The sequence below is a fragment of the Pongo pygmaeus genome, chromosome 2, assembly GCF_028885625.2.
Source record: "Pongo pygmaeus isolate AG05252 chromosome 2, NHGRI_mPonPyg2-v2.0_pri, whole genome shotgun sequence".
Lineage (NCBI taxonomy): Eukaryota > Metazoa > Chordata > Mammalia > Primates > Hominidae > Pongo > Pongo pygmaeus.
This window is the reverse complement of record NC_085930.1, coordinates 91386308-91406679: the sequence shown is the minus strand read 5'-3', so window position 1 is coordinate 91406679 and position 20372 is coordinate 91386308. Positions and strand designations below refer to the sequence as shown.

At 40.3% G+C, this 20372-nt stretch overlaps 1 protein-coding gene and 1 pseudogene across 4 annotated transcripts in view; one reads left to right on the top strand and one right to left on the bottom strand.

The window, feature by feature from the left end:
- The window catches only part of PTPRG (protein tyrosine phosphatase receptor type G), a 735948-nt gene that overhangs the window by 516296 nt on the left and 199280 nt on the right, over positions 1-20372 (top strand). For all 4 annotated transcript variants that reach the window (XM_063661893.1, XM_054483420.2, XM_063661892.1 and 1 more), the window contains exon 5: positions 1124-1219. In XM_063661893.1, the coding sequence (XP_063517963.1) occupies positions 1124-1219 (96 nt within the window). The remainder of the gene's footprint in view (positions 1-1123; positions 1220-20372) is intronic.
- Positions 1991-2388, bottom strand: LOC129034044 (small ribosomal subunit protein eS26-like; annotated as a pseudogene).

Here is a 20372-nt window from a genome sequence, read left to right as displayed (position 1 = left end):
CTTGAGGCCAGGAGTTTGAAACCAGCCTGGACAACAAGGCAAAACCCTGTCCTTACAGAAAATACACAAATTAGCTGGGTATTGTGGCATGCACCGGTAGTCCCAGCTACTCAGGAGGCTGAGGTGGGAGGATCTATTGAGTCTAGGAGATGGAGGTCCCAGTGAGCCGTGATGGCCACCACTGCATTCCAGCCTCGGTCACAGAGTGAGAGTGAGTTTGTTTGTTTGTTTGTTTAAAAAAAAAAAAAAAAAAAAAACCATAATGCTAGCCAAATGTAAGAGAAGATATTTAAGGTTGGGATGAAAGCACATGGATTTTGGATTCTCTCTGATGTGTAATATTAGGCAAATTAACATCAAATTTCTGAAGCACTATTTTCTCATCTATAGCTGAGTGTAGTCATTTCTGCCCTAATTTTTTTTACAGGGCTTGATAAGAGGATTAAGCAAAATAATGCGTGGGTTAGCTTTTTGCAAAAAGATGGTTAACTCCATTAAAATTTTGCTTCTTAATAGGGAAATTTCACCATGACCTGGCTATTAGAAAACTAGAAGGCATTGGTTTCACTTATTTTGGGTGGCATGAATGTACTGTAGTTATGTGAAAAGATGGGATACATTCTGATGTATCTAGGGGTAAAATGACATGATGTCTAGGTTCCTTGTAAAATATGTTAGCAAAGGGCCAGGTGTGGTGGCTCATGCCTATAATCCCAGCACTTTGGGAGGCCAAAGCAGGCAGATCACTTTAGGTCAAGAGTTCAAGACCAGCCTGGCCAACATGGTGAAAGCCCATCTCTACAAAAATACAGAAATTAGCTGGGCATGATGGCAGTTGCCTGTAATCCCAGCTACTCGGCTGAGGCAGGAGAATCGCTTGAACCTGGGAGGCGGAGGTTGTAGTGAGCTGAAATTGAGTCACTGCAGTCCAGCCTGGGCAACAGAGCGAGACCTTATCTCAAAAAAAAAAAAAAAAAGTTAGCAAAGGAAAAATATGGATAGGTGAATAAATTTGGCAAAATCTTATTAGCAACTGGGGAATATACATTTATGGTACTATTCTCTCAACTTTTTATTTATGTTTGAAAATTTTCCTAATACATTTTTTTAATTGTTGTTGCAGATGCAGATTTTCTTTTACAATCCAGATGACTTTGACAGCTTTCAAACCGCAATTTCTGAGAACAGAATAATCGGAGCTATGGCTATATTTTTTCAAGTAAGTTAACAGTGGCTGAAGTACTTCAACCAAAGAATTCTTTGAGTATTTTTTTTTAATTCACCGAATTGTTCCATGTTTAATGAATGCATCTGTTTTCTGGTTCACACCTGTCCAAATGAAAGATATTTCATATTGTCTAATGTGTGATTTAAAATGTAAATAAGTATGTTTAGAAACATAATGAAAATTTTTGCATGAATTACTCTGATTTTATTGCTACTTGACTGGTGCACAGATTGAAGAACACATTTATCATCTAAGTTACTTCGCCGCTGAAGCATTTTGAACAGGTTCCTTCAGCATATTAAGAGACTGATAAAAAAAAAGGGGGGTTTTTTTGAGCAACTTTAAAATTTGACATTACTTGCAAGTAGGTTAATAAATAGCATCAGTCACTTTTCAAAAGAGACCCCCTGTCTTTCCCTCTCAGAAATCCCCATAGTAACTGAAGTTTTTGTTGCAACTATCTCTGTGTTGGTACATTTATGAACTCTTATCTTTCCGTCCTCTCTTTTAATATGATTATGTTGATGAATACTCATAACTCAGTGTTGATTCTGCACCTAGAATCCCAGCGTTGCATCCTGCGATAAAATAATGCTGTTCAGGCTTTTTAATAAGTCAAATCAAAGTAGTGTTGATCAGTGAGTGCCTTGACCAACTTGCCTGTAGAAGACCTTGGTGCTTTTTAGCGTGGAAGGTAGTCTGAGTAGTAGGCATCTGTGATTTGTCTGACATCTTTTTTTTTTTTAAGTACAATTTCCATTTTATTTTTCTCCAGAGAATAGCCTGTCTTCAGTCTTTAAGAACGCAGCTCCTTACATGGGCTTTGGTGGGGGACGTGGGGCAGCACCCGCAGGTCTAAATTGGGGTGGGGGTGTTCAGTCCTTGCGGGCTTCACGAGATCGATTCCTGACTACTTTGCTGTGAATTGCACAGCTCACACAGCAATGTAGCTTCACATACAGCTTGGGAAGCACATAGGCATCGAAGACGCTCGCTTCAGAAATGTCCCTGACTGCTGCGGCCTCCACTATGTTTCAAATGACGAATTTCTTAATGGCCTTGTCCTTGGGCAGGCATCGGGCACAGTTAGTGCAGCGAATAGGCTGCACATGGCTGTGGCCCTTTTTGGCATCACCGTTGTTCCTTCTTTTCTTTGTCATCTTGGAGGCACGGACCGGAGAGCTTGTCTGACATCTTAAAGTTGACCTAGAGACTACATAAAGGTGTTCATTTCACCAATGAGTCTCTGTTGGAAAATGAAGTCTTTTTGACAACTAAAGAAATGTTAAAGACATAAGAGCCTTCTCCAACACGTCTTTAACATCTGCCTTTTTGAGCAAGTTTGTCATTGAGGTGGTGCCATTCTTGTTTGGATTATGTTAATTTCACCACCCTTTTCAATGGGTGACACGTAAGTGACAGTTTTCTCCCTTTTAACTACCTTTCTCCCTTTTCTCAAGGGAGATGAGGGCTCAAGTGAGAGATCAGATATGAAAATTTGAAAAGCTTGATATTCTACCTAGAATAAGAACAATGGTTGTCATTGGTGATTATGGCACTGGTTTGCAAACAGTGGGTTCTATCTTACTGTTGAGCCATGAAGTTATTTCAGTAAGTTCTGATCAGCATTTTAAAAACAGTGTCATAGAATAATATAGAATAGGAAATAAGTCAGAAAATATCAGTAAAACATAGTAAGGTAAATGTATTTATAGAATTTGTTTATGCACAGTAAACATACTGGGTGTGTGCTGGGTCATGATATAATGTGTATTGCTTACTGTGGGTCGTAGTCAAGTATTCTGGAAGTTGTCTGTTTATGCTGTGTATTGGCCTAATTTGCCCATTGTTCTTCAACACATCTCTTTTTCCTGATTACTTTTCATGAATACAATAGAGCATAGTGTTTTAAGAGCTTATTCACTGAAGTCAAGATACTTGCTTTTGAATTCCGCGATTTCTACTGCGTAATGGTAATGTAGTTATTTAAACTTTTCAATCTCAGTATCCTTATCTGTGAAGTAGAGAGAACAGCTAATACATCATGTAGGTTGTAGTGGTAATTAAAGGACTTCCTAGTATGGCTCCTGGAACGTGGCGGACACTTGGAAATTCCCAAATAGTATGCATCTATAGCCCTCCATGTTTCTGTGGGATAGAGACCCCATGGTATACATATTATCTTTTTATGAACAGAAGTATGTTCTGGACACTGCCCTGTTGGCAGATGACTTGAGTTCTGTCTGGACCCCTTCAGTTCTTTTTTTTTTTTTTTGAGATGGAGTTTCGCTCTTGTTATGCCCAGGCTGGAGTGCAGTGGTGCGATCTCAGCTCACCATAACCTCCGCCTCCCGGGTTCAGGCGATTCTTCTGCCTCAGCCTCCTGAGTAGCTGGGATTATAGGCATGTGCTACTATGCCCGGCTAATTTTTTTTTTTTTTTTTTTTTTGGTATTTTTAGTAGAGGCAAGATTTCTCCATGTTGGTCAGGCTGGTGTTAAACTCTCAACCTCACGTGATCCGCCTGCCCCGGCCTCCCAAAGTTCTGGGATTACAGGTGTGAGCCACCACACCCAGCCCCCTTCTGTTCTTTAACTGTGATTGGTTTGCATTTGGTAGCACTGGGACCACACAAACAGCTCTTAAACAGTTCCCACGTGCCTGGCTAACACCTGGTTTTCTGTCATCATTCCCTTGGCATGCTGCTTTTCATGCAGCTGGACCTCTGCTCCTGTGGCCCTGCCATCACATCCACCCTCACTTCCTTCTCTGTCATGCCCACCTGTGCTCAGACCTCCAAGATTCTATTTCATAGGGAACCTTTCTTAAAATTTAAAAAAAACTTTTTAATGTTTTTATGAGCACTGGAAGGACTAGTTTATAGTATGCTCTACCCAAACACTTTCTATTTTTTTCAGCTCTATAAACTCTTGTTAAATATAAGACCAATTAGAATTTTAGGCAGGCAAGACACATTGGTGTGCAAATCAACAAAATACCTCACTGTGAAATCTAGGTTTTGAATTTTTAAAGTATTTCGAGGACATGACTACTAGTTTGCATATAAAGATATTTAATGTGCACTTCATTTGTTAGGTCCTTTTCTAAATTTGGCTTGCTATCCTATAGACACAAATTAGAGGTCAGATGATAAAAAATAGAACATAATTAGAGGCCGGGCACGGTGGCTCACACCTGTAATCCCAGCACTTTGGGAGGCCAAGGCGGGTGGATCGCAAGGTCAGGAGATTGAGACCATCCTGGCTAACACGGTGAAACCCCATCTCTACTAAAAATACAAAAAATTAGCCGGGCGTGGTGGCAGGCGCCTGTAGTCCCAGCTACTCCGGAGGCTGAGGCAGGAGAATGGCGTGAACCTGGGAGGCAGAGCTTGCAGTGAGCCGAGATTGCGCCACTGCACTGCAGCCTGGGCGACAGAGTGAGACTCCGTCTCAAAAAAAAAAAAAAAGAACATAATTTTACATAGATAGCAGCTGTATTAAGCTGCTTCCTTTGTCTTTCTTATTTATTTATTTAGATACAAGTCTCCCTGTTGCCCAGGCGGAAGTGTAGTGGTGCAATTATGGCTCGCTACAGCCTCCAACTCCTGGGTTCAAGGGGATCCTCCTGCAACAGCCTCTCGAGTAGCTGGGGCTACCGGTGCAGGCCACCATGTCTGGCTAATTTTCTTATTTTTTTTTAGAGATGAGGGCTTGCTTTGTGGCCCAGCCTAGTCTGGAACTCCTGGGCTCAAGTGATCCTCCTGCCTCAGCCTTCTAAAGTGCTGGGATTATAGGCATCAGCCACTGTGCCCGGCCCCTTTGTCTTTCTTGTAAGCACACATGTGCTTATATGCTTGAATTCTCAGTATGTCATGCAATGCAAATAAAAACAATTGTTACTTGAATTTGGCATTCTAGTTAGATCTCATTTTTTGATTTTTTTGCTCTCTATAAGAATGATAAATTTGAGAGTTTGATATGTCTTCCCCAAATAGAGAAATCTTGGTGTATATTTCCAAATTCAAACCTGGCATCTTACATTTTAGTATTGAAGAAGGGTTTGTCATCTATCTATTCAACATCTATTCGATGCCAGGAGTGGTACTAGTTGCTATGTTAAGCATAATAAACACAATCTTCTCCTGTGCACTAGAACCTCACTATCATGGTCCCACAAATAACGGCCAAAAAGAGTTGAACTCCTCTACTTGTAAAAAGGCTATACTCTGACTTGGTGCTTATAAACCCACATATTCATTATTCAGAGTGACACAAAGAGAATGACCCAAAAGCCCAGGCCTAGGCAAGGCCAAGTTCTGCAGAGATAACAGTAGTCCGGATGCTGATTTACTTCATGTACTAGAATAATTTTTTTTACCATTTCAATTTTTCACTATCCATGCTTCTTTTTTTGTTCTCAACATGTGCTCATTATTCCTGGTAATTTTGGCTTTCTCTCTGCCTCTGCTGTGCTTAGATATGATGAAGTTCATAATGTTGTCCCCCAAAAGCACCAAAATAGGCACAAACCTAGCAGACATCTGGTTGTCCGGTGAACCCTTACATTGGCCTAGAGTAGGGATTACTTGCACTTTGCCCTATTGTGGCTCACAGGCATGATTTGTTGAATCTACACAGTGTTTATGATTGTTTTCTTCAGTTAAATATGGAAGGTTTTACGCAAAATGTCTTGATGATGTAGCAGTAATCGAGATCTGTCTAGTGGCTGCTTTGGAGGGAGTGTGCATTCCCATTGCAACAAAATCATCAAGCAGTCTTATTCATGTGTTCACATCAACGTGATCTTAAGATAATGATGCCTGGCCTGGACCCCAGTAACTCTGAAGGGCAACTGATATATTTTGGTAACAGATAGGAGTTGAGGGTCAGTCTCAGTGCTGAAAGATGGTGAGCCAGGTCTACCCTTGAGCACAAGTGAAGGAAGGAAGAACCACCTCCATGTGTGGAAGACGGTGAATCAGGGCAGCCACATCTTGGCCCAGACAGCTCTAGAAGGTGTGCTCCCTTTGTAGCCACTGGTTAAGTGTAATATTATAATTTTCCAGCACAAGGTAGTAATGTGTCTGGAGGAAGGATCACCTTTTTCTAGATCACGCAGATCACCTTTGGGTTTGTTCCCTATCGAAAGCATAGGGGAACAAGTAAAAGTAAAGTTTGCTTTTAAAAGATTTAAAACATAAATTTAAAATAAAAATATTGTCAAGGGATAGAGGAATTTGTTGTTAAAACACTCAAGAGAATAAATACTTGTTTAATTAATTTATGTAAGTGCAAAAACTAAAATAATTATTTTTTATTTGTTAAAGTAAAACTTCTGTTCTCTACTGTCAACCTAATTTGAATGCCTGTGAAAATATAAAATATCAGAAGTTATTATTTGGTTGGTGCAATAGTAATCGCGGTTTTTGCCATTACTTTTTTTTTTTTCTTTTCTTCCTTTTTGTGGAGAACGGGGTCTCACTGTATTGCTCAGGCAGGTCTTGAACTCCTGGGCTCAAGCTATCCTCCTGCCTCTGCCTCCCTAAGAGCTAGGATTACAGGCATGAGCCACCGTGCCCGGCTTTGCCATTACTTTTAAAGGCAAAAACTGCAATTACTTTTGCAGCAACCTAAAATGCTGTTTCAAAATATTGTATGATTCTGATAATACCCTACATGCTTTATCTGGTGAAACAAATAAATATAAAAACCCAGGTTTACATGAAATAGAATCAGTGGAATGATTAGGCAATTTGTAGAAGGATACTTTGCTTTTAAAAAACTGTAATTCACAGAACGATTTCATTGGTTTCTTTTTAAGTTGGTAGAAGAGAGAGTACCCAATACTCAGAACGACCTTATCTTTAAGTAGTCCTATTCTTTTGAGGCCAAGAATCTTTTATCGTCACCCTCAGAATTGGGTTCTGGTGTTTTTCCCTTGGCTTCCCTCTGTTTCTTCACCATTAAATGCTTTCACCTACCTTCTCACTAGGACCGAAGTGTCTTTTAACCATGCAACCTTCTTAATGGATTTCAGTCAGATGCCCATATAAGTTTGGTATTCCTGTTCTTTATCTTTGATTAATTGTGTTTTTTTCATGAAGTATATTGTTATTGAATTTATTATCTTGAGGGGAACATCTCATTCATTTCATTACCCAGTTGCCATTGTCATATGAACGCTTGAAATTTCATTTATATTTCACTAATTCCATTGAACTTTGGAATCATAAATGCATGATTCTTCAAGAGCGTCAACATTAAGAAACGTTTCTTGTGTGACATTGTTTCCAGCCTCCTTTATGGCTGTGGTCAGTTCTGAATCTTTGCATCAGAAACAAAGTTATAAAATTATTGTCATGTCTGTATCCAGAGATCTAGTCAATAGGTATATTTCTGAATACATTTAAGAAATAAGTGAATTGCATCTGATTTATTCATCATTCTTAAACTATTTCTTTTTGACAAACTGTCATCACCAACTCTAGTGCAGTTTCCTCATTTAATGTTCTGCTTCTACTGGGAGAGTTGAGCTGCCTTCCTTTGTACCAGTATTTTTTCATTTTTATTTAAATTCTACCCAGAATATGACTGTAGTCCTTTGGTTTTTCCCTCGGGTCTGTAGAGTCATTTGCCCCCTTTTCATTTCTGCCCTTCTTTAATAGTGGAGAGGAAACTTCAGAACTCAAATGCTTTGCAAGTTGCTAACCCATTCTTTATATCGTGTCGGTGTTACAGACTGCTTAATTATTTTTCTCTATCTGGAGAGGCTTAGTAATTAAATGAAATGCAGCACCTGGGATTATTTATAGACATTGAGAAGGCAGGAGGAGTTCTTGATGACTCATCCATCCAGGGCTGGCGAGGAAGCCTTTCTCTCCACTTCCCTGCATTTCACCTTCCCCCGCCTTCCCCACCATAGGTAGATATGATCTGTCCTTCCTTTGACCCGCTCTGACTTGTAGCATTCCATCTTGTATTAAAGCTGTTATTTTACTTGCTTTCTTCTGCCTTGATAGTGTGAGATCGTTGAGGCTTGAGAGTCTTCATTCATCATTATGTCTCTTGCACACGGATAAAACTGTGGCTTGATTGTGTAAATACTTAGCTGAATTTCATGGAAACACATTTAGGCTCCATTGTCTAGATTGGAAAGGGACAGCCTAATAGCTTATTAGCTACAAATTATAAAAAATAGGCATTAGGGGGTAGAACCTGAGACTACTAGAGTATAAACTCTCTGAAGTTGAAGTCTGTGTCTAGTTCCTCTTCTTTTTGTATACCACCCACCCACCTTTCCCTAGCCCTCACAGTAGTGCCTTTACCTCAGTTATTGCTCGGTAAATATATACTAAGTAAAACTGAGTTAAAGGAAACCTCTGTGTTTTATCACATTATTAATTATTTGGGTTTTTGAAAAGCATATATCTAGGTGGCTGTGTAAGCTTCACCCAGAAAGGATGCTGTTTGTGTCAGAAGTGTAAGATTCTTGAGCTGGTCAAGGACATTGAACATGAAGACTGTGTAACGATTCATTGAGGATGGTAACTCTCTTCCCTGGGGCTCCATTGGGTCAAACATATTAAAGGGATGCATCTCCATTCCGTAGTGCGTTCAGAGGCCTTAAAGGAGTGTTTTACTATAAAGAGTATCTGGATGTATCTTTATAAGGTTTTCCACCAAAATGCGTTTATCTCACTAAGTGATGAGTGAAGAAGGTTTTTTGGATCATTTTGCTAATTTTCTTTCCCATTGTCTCTGCCTCTTTCTTGCATTTTTCTTTACTAGGGTTCCTCTGTGATAGTTGATGAGTTAGCTTCTGTGTGTTTTAGTGCATCTCTTTACTTTTTCTTGCTCTTGCTATTCTTTACATGTCTATGTTTTTCTGCCTCTTTCCCCCCTTTCTCCTTCAGATTTTCTAAGCAAACAGAATGTAAGATTTTCTTGCTTATGTATTCATTCTTGCATTCATTTGCTAACTCATTTGTTCACTCTGCAATATTTGTTAAGCACCTTCTCTGTGCCACGCTCCATGGAAATCATGAGGTATCCTCAGAATTGTGTCCTGCCCCCAAAGTAATTGAGGGACAGTAAGTTTTCAGAAGGGCCTTAAAATTCTTTCTTCAAAAATAGCTTCATTTTATCATTGGGAGCTAGGGGAGGACAGATCAAGTCAGGCAGATAAAATCTGAAGAGAATAATGCAAGAATTATATCTTATGTGTATTTTTTAAATGATAAATATTTCATTTTGAGAGTATGAAGTTTCTACTTGTAAATTTTAGAATTAGACTCTTCTTTCTCCATTTTTCTTCTGTTCTAGTATAAAGCAGAACACCACTATTAAAGTATAATTCATTCCTTTTATTTATGGTGACCTATATTGATCTTTTTATTCTTTTTAACTATCCCAAAAGAGTCTTTTTCTTTTTTTGATGAATAATAAATTTTCTATAGTGTTACGGTTTTAATTTTTTTTTCTTTTCATGGTTCTGATGGCAGTGTGAGACAAGGTCCTTTAACTCTGGAGAGAGAGAGAGAAGGGATAAATTAGTAATTTTACCCATCTGCCAAATTCCCACCCTCACCCCCGACCCCCCCGCAAAAAACAATAACTATTTTTGGGTCTGAGAAAATTGAGTTTGTGTTGGAGAATGGTGGTAGGTTATTTAGAACTTCCTTCTTAGACTGCTTTACAAGATAATGGTGGTAAACTAATATGATTCCTTATTTATTCCTTTCCAGTTGCTGCTGTTTGAATATCGTCCTTCTGACATTTTCCACATCCTTGGTTTTATCCAGATATAAGTTCAATTCTTTCACTACATTACCTAGAAGTGCAATTTCAGAATGTTTTGGGTTGATTAAGAAGACTTTTTTTAATCCACACACAAAAATTAAAATACATATGTTCCAATTAAACTATTTTAACAGCTAATTGATTTCATAGGACTTACCATTAAGTGAAGGCCAGAGTCATTCTTAATGTTCATTTGCAATTTTGGAATAGATTTGTGGATGTACAACATTGAATTTATAGCCTATCAGGTGTTTTCAGCACATCTCCTGTCTGCAAATGGCCTGTAATTCAAATTTCCTCTTAGTGGACATTACAGAGGACTATTTAATTATTGGCGAAGCATTACATAATTAAGAGACTGAATTCTTTGAATGTGACCATGTGAAAATCTATTTTAATTAAATCATTGCACTTCAAGGACATTACCAAGTGCTTTGCTTTTGTACGTCATTGAATGATAGTTTAAAATTGTATTGGCCATTAGTTTTAATGTAAGTCACAGAATCTGATTTTCATAAACTCAGAGAAGATCTTAGGCACTCTGTAGTAACCTTACTATGACAGATGACAGGCCTGACCCTATGAAAGGTTAAGTGATTGACCGTGGTCCCCTAGCTGTTTGCAGTCTGCCAAGCCAAGAATTTGAGTTGTGTGACTCCCAATCCAGCAACTTTGTTTTTTCCTAGATTTGGTCTTCCTGGAATATGACCTAGTAGGATGCTTTAGCTGATTATATTTATCGGGAGAACTCCTGACATAAAGCACTTTATATTCACAACCGTTCTTACCTCTCTCTCCTCCCCCAGATAAATTAGTTGCAAGATGTTTCTAAATAGAATACAAACACCACTAATAAAAGTTAACATTTGCTGAGGACTTAACTCATGTAAAATGCTAATGACAACTACTATACAGTATCTCACTTAATCTTCACTGGGACCCCTCAAGGTATTATTACCTCCATTTTATAGATGTGGAAGCTGAGACATGGAGCTTTTTTCAGTATAAATTACTCAAAATTACACAGGCCAGTAAGTGTTGGAGCCAGCATTTCAATGGCAGCCGTATATCTCCAGGGTCTATTCTCTCAGTGAAGAACTGAATGGGAAAAGTTGGGTTTTCTGTTGAAGAGGATAGAGGGAGAAGTATATATTATTGGTCCCAGTTATTGTCATCTGCATGTAATTGTGTTCAGGCCTCTCAGTTTTGCTGATAGCTGAAGAGGTATTTTCTTGTAACTTAAAATTATGTTCTTCTTTTTTTCCATAGTTAAAACCTTCGATCCTAAATTATCTTAGGCTGTGTGTCTATAATTATTTTATAGATTTGATGACAACTTTTTGCTTTAGTTTCCTCCCTTTTATAAAAAGGCTATAAGGAGTATAGAATAAATGCTGTGGTTATGTAAGCATAGTGTGAGTGAATGGGGTAAAGATTTGAACTTTGAATTGAATGTATTAATTTTTTAATGGCGGCAGTTCTGAAGTGGAGAGGGAGGGAATGGGGGTTTTGCCCTACAGGCAATGTGGCCATGTCTGGAAACATTTTAGGTGTGTCACGGCAGAGGCACTGCTGGCATCTCACGGATAGTGCCCAGGGATGCTGCTGAACATCCTGCAGTGCACAGGAGAGTCCTCCACAACCAACAGTTAGCAGCCCAAAATGTCTATGCTGGCTGAGGTCAAGAAACTCTGCTTTATGGTCATCAACTAACTAAGTGACTGAAGATACCAGAATATCTTCATCTCAGTAGAGGGGGTCAGTTAAGGCTATTTGGGTTTATTTTCTGCAGACCAAAGGCCATAAGAATAACTAATAATCCCAGTCCTAAGAACTCCAATAGTCCCTGGCTAACCAAGACTTGGACAACTGGGATTCCAACATAAGGTGCAAAACTTTCATGCCAAAATATTTAAATCTGCCCTATTCCTACATATCCTAGGTTTACCTCTGCCCTGTTAAATTAAAGCACCCACATGGGTATTTGTTTCTAGACACTGCAGTGATTTTCGAAACAAGCACCAATTTAATAGAACATTGACTTAGATGTAGAAAAGTAAACAGAGGTAAGAAGGTAAGAGCATGTACAAATGCTTTTGAACTTGAAATCAGCGAGAGCTAGTTAAAAAAACTTGTAGGAAGATCAATGAAACTCCCTTGCAGAGTTTGTAGGAGAACCTGCTTCTGTAAATTACAGCACTACACAGTTTCCTTAGCATTATAGAAGGATTTTCCCAGGACAGGATTTTAAAATGATTAACGCTGGCTTATTTTAGAGGGTTACTGTTGTCTCTTGCAAAATCTTTTTACTATCTGGCCATCTAGGCATTGAGGGCCAGGATTATTAACCATCTTTAACGGTATGCATCCAGATGCTACTCACCTGTGCCCATTTGAGAAGAACTTTACAATTCTCTTTTGATTTTGTTGTTCAGGGTTTACACTGAAGCTACTGTTTTCTCTATCTACAGCATCTTAAGATTTATGATATGTCTGAACCCATCTGAAGCCCAGAACTTTTGTTCTTTGTCTTTTCTGGATAATGCCTGCCTGTCTCTTGAGTGTCCCTGTGACCCACATTCCCAAAGCAGATGTCATGTACATCACATAGATTATATTTTAAGACAGACCAGTCTGCACAGATCTTTCTGATTTTATGGAAATACATTCAACCATTTTTACATGATGTGATGGCAAACTTGGAAGAAACTTAATTTTATTTATCCATGTGAGACTTTTTATGATTTTCCCCATGTTCTTTTTCTGTTAACATCTTGATCCTGGTAACACTGTTTTGCTGATTGTGATATTTTTCAAGAATGCAACTCCTGTGGTTTGTAAAGGATTAGGAAACGGTCTATTGCAAGAACGTCCATAATAGAAATATTTTATCCTTCCTGCCTTTTAACTTGCCATAGGTCAGAATCTCAATGTGATATAGTAAAAGACACAGTAGTTGGTGCTCATATCATCTCTTTATTATGATTGTACAGGTGTCTTTTGAGAAAATTTTTAGCATCAAATCCCCGTTTGGGGTCTGTTGGGAGCTGTGAGCATACCTGTGCATTGACTCACCTCGACACACTGGTACAGCAAATTCTATTTTTCTTGGCTCATTGTGTTCTCTGAGTATGTATTAAGTTGTATGATTTTTTGTGTGTGTGCAAATTCCTAGGTAGCTGTATAAAAATGATATAAGAGAGCTAACTAATTTAGGTCTTGCGTATTTAGAATTTGGATTTGTCCAAAGTTGATGTAAGCCAAGAATTACTTATGCATTTTTAAGAAGGCATTTTATTAGACACATCAGGACTGTAAATAAAATTGCAATGGGAGGAGTTGCTTACTGCATATATCAACTGGCCACTGTCAACCCATTTTATGTGGGTATATTCATTTAATGTAGCCCTTTGGTTATAACAGAGGACTCTTATGTGTTCACACAAACGGATTTGGTGAGAGATACTTCTAAAATTACACTATCAGTAGTTTGTTTGCACCACATATAATAAAGTGTTCTGTATATGAAACTACTCAATTCTGACTCTTGGATAATCCACTTCCAGGGACTTCTCCATCCATATTACTGAGGTCTTACTCAACACTGTGCAGCGTATTCCCTGGTAGCTTGGCATCCCTGAACACCATTCTAATGAGGTTGCAGTGAATTATTTCTATTTTTACGCACTCTTCAAAGGTGGCTGCCAGACACTAGTTCTAGTTTTTTTTTTTAAACTGAACCAATTATAGGGTTTAGTGCCAGATGCTTCAGAAATGCAAGCAGCTAACTAACACAAAGCCAATACCTAAGTCTTTTAGGAAAAGAGATGAATGTTTAGGGTCATATCTGAACTTAGTAGCTCAGCTACTCCCCCGCCACCCTTTTTAATGGCTGTCAGACCAAAGTTTTGTGGTTTCTCTCTATTTTGAATTTTGTAAGTGAAAAATGTCCTCATCCCACTAAAACAGGTCAGACAGGTAAAATCCCAAGTCTTCTGAAAAGAGACTTTCAGTGTCTGACTCTCTTTGAATATTAACAATAGTAAAAATAACAGTAGGTGATATTTATGGACTCTGCTCATGTGTCAGCGCCTCTTATAATTCTGCCAAGCATTCTATGTGCATTATCCCATTTCATGCTCATAACAGCCCTCTGAGAAGGAGATTCTGATTCTAGAACCTTCCCCAGATGCTAAGAGTCCCGTTGACTCTGAAATCCATGTCTGAGGTGTTGGAGTGAGGTGTCTATGTATAAATTCCAACTTGCCACTTACTGGCTTGTTCCTTTGGACAAATCTATTTAATCCCTTGCCACTTCAATCCCTTTGTCCATAAAATAGAAATACCAATATCTGATTGATTTGCTGTGAACTTCAAATGAGATAATGTCTATGAAAGTACTGTGGAGAGGTCTTTGACCCAAAAAACATTTTGATGATAAAAATAGTTAAAATAACAATGTTGATGATAATTAGCAACGACTAGGGTTAAAAATGCCAAAATAAAAGGAAATACTTTGAACCATTACGTCCCCATACCGTGAAGTCTGTCCCAGGACATACATTGCTTCAGTATGTCAAATATACACATCCCCCTAGCCTACTTGCATGTTGGTGGAGGGTGCTTCAGATCTGATTGCAGTTGGCTGTGAGACAAAGTCTTAACTAGTTGTTATTGGTGCTATAACTCAGTAATTCAGGAGGAGGTAACCAAATTCAAATTTCCTCAAGGAGCATCTGTATGTCTGTCTTACTACTTTAAAGAGGAGCTAAAGTAATTAGTCTTAACACCTTGGATGATAAACAGATATTTAATTGGAGCAGCCAAGTCGGCTGAGAGAGAGACAAGTAACATATTGATATGGAACTAGATGCCTCCAGATGGTGGTGAGGCCATTAGAAGGTAAAAGGGCCCCATAAGATTTTCCCCTGGACCCCAAGGAACTGCTTAATTCCTAGTAGTGAGTTCCTCTCCAGGGTCAAAGTCGTAAAACAGGGATCCTTTATGTGGCCCTATCTGTGCTGGAAATGTATCCTTTCCTGTGAGCTTCCTAATTAGTGTCTACTTGGTTAGAGACAATGCCAGCAATAGGATGTGATCGTTGGAGATTTTAGAATAGTAGGGCATGGGAATTATTACCTGTTCTGGCAATTTATTTCATTAGTCCCAGTGTATGCTGTGGAGGGGAGGTGGGAATTGAGTGGGAGATGTTATTGTCTTCTACGTGGGGCAGTTTTGACTCTTCAGTTCCGCATGGTCTAAAGGGACGAGATCACCCCCATACAGCATCCCACCTACCTTCTCTCTTGTGTTCCTTCTTTTGCCTTCTTTGTTCATTTCCTTTGCAATGTTATGGAATCACTATGGTGTCCCGTATATGGTGGTTCAGCTGCTGTTTAGAGAACTGAATAAAACATGGTCCCTATCATTAGGGAGGTTACCCCTTATACATGGGGTAACACACACACACACACACACACACACACACACACACACACACACACACACACACACACACACACACACACACACACACACACACACACACACACACACACACACACACACACACACACACACACACACTCACACACTCTGTAAACTCCTTAAGACAAGGACCGGCCTGGTGCAGCGGCTCATGCCTGTAATCCCAGCACTTTGGGAGGCCAAGGCAGGTGGGTCGCCTGCGGTCATGAGTTCGTGACCAGCCCGGCCAGCATGGTGAAACCCCATCTCTACTAAAAATACAAAATTTAGCCGGGCATGGTGGCGGGCACCTGTAATCTCTGCTACTCGGGAGGCTGAGGCAGGAGAATCGCTTGAACCCGGGAGGCAGAGGTTTCAGTGAGCCAAGATTGTGCCACTGCACTCCAACCTGGGCAACAGAGCAAGACTCCATCTGAAAAAAAAAAAAAAAAGAAAAGAAAAACACAAGGACCTTTGCTTGTTTGGAGTTAATATCCTTAATGCCTATCACAGAGAGATAATGAATGAAAATAAGACATTACTTGAGAGTCAGCTTGATGAAGAATATGGACTCTAAATCCAGATTGCTCAATTACATCTCAGTTCTGCCCATTAGTAGGAGTAAAATTCAGTCAAGTCCACTTAACCTTTCCGTGCCTCAGTTTCCTTATTTGGAAAATAGGACCAGTAATAAGAGACCTACCTTGGAGGGTAATTGTGAGGTTTGTATTAGTTAATACAGGTAAAATCGACATGTGACTGGTATGTAGTAAGTCCTCAGTAAATACTAGCTCTCATTATAATTTAAACAATAGTATGTGCCTGTCATATGTGTAGTGATGAACATGAGTTACCATGTACAACAGTTGTGCGGTGGGAAGGGTCGTTAACCTACGTGTGAGAGAGGAAAGGTATTCTCACCTAACAGGTTTGTGATGTGTTACTATTTTCTGTTTCTTCCTCTCCAAACTCAGTGGGCCGAGAAAGTGTAAAACAACTTTCCTCAATCATGGCGCACACTGGAATCACTGAGCAAGCTTTAAATAATACCGATGCTCAGGTTCCACCCCTGAGATTTAGATGTAATTGGTCCAGGAGATGGCCTGAACATCAGTATTTTTAATAGCTGATTGCGTGATTCTAAATAGTGCACACAGGTTGAGAACTAGCAGAGCTCATCAGAGATCCCTTGGGCTCCCTTAATTGCCCTCCACCCCAGCTCCTATCACCCCAGCTTGCTGCTTAGGTGGTTGATGATTCATTTAGGCCATACTCTGGGGACTCTAGTTTTCTTAAAGGGCGTGTTCTCAACTCCTGAGATTCATGATCCTCCTGCCCTTCACTTCCCAAAGTCACACCAGTCCAACTTGAATTCTCTTCTCATTTTATAGTGAACGGCAGGAAGCAAAGTGATCAGAAGTGCCATTGTCTGTTGGTTTCCCCACCTTGGTTTACTATAAAAAGTAGTAGTAATCTCACAGGTGGAGGGGAGCATGGTCATTTGTCCCACCTCATTGGAGCCAAAAGAAACCCAGGTATGAGATTTGCTCATAAGGTGAATTGGAGGATATGACTGACACCAGAGGATGGTATATGTCTTCATGCTTCCTCCCTTGGAGATGAGCATGTGGAACAAGACCTGCCTGGCCTATCAATTCAGGTACAGGGGATTAGGAGCAGGTGCATGGTTGGCCCATGGACCTGCATATACTGGAGGCTTGGAAGTAAGATCATCCCCTCGGGCTGTTGCCTGGGAAGCTAGCCCCAGAGGAAAGGGCTGAGCTTGCTTTTCCTTTGAGTGGCCCTGCATTAAGATGGACCTATCCTTACCTTGGGGAGAGGTAGCTGGGGGTAGAGAGTTGGAGGGAAGAGAGACCGCTTTTTTTCCAAGCACTTCGGAATAAATTAGTTTTGCTACAAATTCCCACTTCTGGTGAGAGAGGAAGGGCAAGTTCTTACCTTCTCTCTTCCTTTTCCTCCTGCTTCTCCTATTACCAGTAATATTCAGGAAGAAAACTTTGTTTCTGTGTGCCAGTTCATATCCATTATCTGCTTTGATGCCTCAAACCTGTAAAGTAGGAACTTCTATCCCCAACTGACAAATGAAACCAAGGAACAGAGATATTCAATGATTTGCCCAAGGCCACTCAACTAGAAAATGGTAGGATTTGAAGCCATGTCTTTCTTACTCTGGAGGCTCTTTCCCTCTTCTGAACCTCAACATTAGGCTGCCTCCTACCCTCCTGGAAACTCCCTACCCCCTTTTTCTTCCAAGGAGTGTGAATCTAGGGTAGGGTCAGCCACTCCGGTATATGTCTGGTCATCCCTTGGTGGGGTGCCCTTGTGACAATACTTAGGACCTAAGACAATTAGGACTTTGAGGAAAAGTCTTTTTTTCAGTGGAGATCTTATACTTTGGAACCACTTCTTCTGCAGGTCACTCTCTCCTGAAATTTGGATGGTGCTGTGGTCGTGAGAGCGTTGTGTTTTCCACTAGTCTGCCTCCAGACATTCTGTTGAGTACCTATGGAATCTCACTTCAAGCTCATACAAATTGGTTTTTGATGGTTATTGCCATGCAGCTCCCCTGGTCCCATTGCTTCAGTAAAAGATTTTGGATATTCTGTGCTAGGATGTTCCAGGCTCTGGCAGCACCTGCTGGGTTGCTCAGTACCCAGAGCCAGGTTTCTTCTAGTCCAACATCCCCACTGAGGCTATCCAGGTCCTATGCTGAGAATTTATTTCTGCACTGGACCAGGAAAGATGCTTGTCTTATGAGACTGGGGAGAGGAGGGAGGCTGATGGACCCCTCAGCTGCTGCTGAAACTTTTTGGAAGCCCAGAAGCAGTTCTGCTCATGCCTGGCTGTGTTCTGCCAAGAGGCACTTGCAGACATTCCCACATCAGGAAGGCTGCGACCTGCCGCAAAGGAGCAGTTGTATCCACAGGCCGACTGTGCCATGCAGAATGGTAATCTACCTTCTGTGCCTTTATCTTCCAGAGCAGCAACATCATAATCTTCTCTCTGGCTTTATAAATGATGAAATGTCGCACAGGGTTTTCTGTCAGGCAAACATGTAAAATCAGCCTGGATACCCAGCAAAGTACCATGCCTTCCATTACATCCTTGTTATGAAAGCTTCATTTAAAAATTCTTGGGTCATAAAGCGAAGAGAGAGCACGGTGTACCATCACCAGTTGTTAAGCAGACAGTCTTGGTGTCGGAGGGGACTCTTTTATGCTGTGATGCTATCAGTTACAGAGAATGTCAAAGCTGCATCCCCCATGTGACCTTCAGTGAGGCAAAGGAAGAATGTCTACAAGGAGATTTTTGTGACTTGGTATGGTTGCAGCCTCGCTGTGGACTTAGGAGGCTCTCTGGGATACAAATGACAGCAGTTAGAGGTTACACCAGTACAGGAGATCACGTACCATCCTGCGTTCTCAATGAGAGAAGAGTGTTACTGTCTCAACCTGTCTAGCTTATACGTATATAGTATAACCTGGCCTCCTTCAGTATTCATTCATCAACTATTTCTTGTAGCCAACTGTATGCCAGGCATTGTGCTAGGCACTGAGGCTGCCCTGATTAGAAAATACCTGTGTAGCCTTGGTCTTTGTGGACATCACAGGCTGTTGGGGGAATAGAAGTTTATCATGTAAATGTGCCAATGGACATATGATTCAACATGTGTGAAGTCTAGTGAGGGAAAATGACATTGATTGCTTTGAGAGCATGTGATGAGGATCAGGTCCAGGTTTGGGGGGTCAAGAAAGGCTCTCTGGGAGAAGACAGGATTCAGCTGAAGTTAACTAGAGTGGAAATTACAGGCTGAGAAGAGGAGATTCTCAGCTAGCAATAGCGTGAGCAATGGTCCCAAGCAGAAGAACTGAGTGCTCAAGGACCAGAGAGAAAGCCCCCAGGGCTCAAGCTAGAGCACTGACTTCACTAGACCACAAAGAGCCTTGAAGGCCATCAGCCCTGGACTTTTCTTGGGAAGCCAATGAAAAACTGGCAGAGCAAGGAGACTAACTTGGTTGGCATTTTGAGCAGATCAGGAGCACTACCGAGAGAGCTGAGCTGGAGAGAAGCAGGGGAGGACACGTGGGCACCCCTTTGTCAAAAAGAGGAGAGATGGTGGTAGCTGGGACCTCGGGAAAAATGATATCTTTCTATTACCAAGATTGTAAGGATTTTATGTTCTTATATAGGAGGAAGGAAATTAGTTTCAGGCTCTGGGATCATGCATTTGAACCAACTTGGTGACTCATGAAAATAACACTTCTGGAGGATGAAAGCAGGTCAGAAGGGGCTTTAGAAATGCTGCTCACGATCAGGTTTATAGAAACACTCTTATTGTTGTTTTGATACTGGCAATTTTTCTGAGCTCACTTTTTGCTGCTTTTCTCATTTGATATTTTCTCCTGTTGTCTTTATTTCTTGTTTTATGTGTGTTATGTGAGTGTATTGAATAGGCTTTCTGCTTTCTTCTGGTTCTGTTTTAATTTTGGAGAGCTGGACAAGGGCATGATTATGATGATAAGCTCGTGTGTATGTTTTGCCATGTGTTATCTCTGCGAATACAACTGACTGCTTTCCATTGTAAATGTTAATTTTGCAGCCATATTGTAAAACCTGTAAATTCACAGATTGAACTTCTTGGGGAGATTTCGTTAGTGTATTTCTGCAAATAGTCCATAGATGTCTAATATATAAAAATGACAGTCAGCATTCATATAGTATCATATTATTCTCTCTACTCTCAGAGTTTCAGGACAGATTGATGACCAGGCTGAAACCTGATTATAATTATCCAAATAAAAACACAAATTAGGTGGATGGTTCCTAGCTGCATTGGGCTTTAATGCCAAATACATT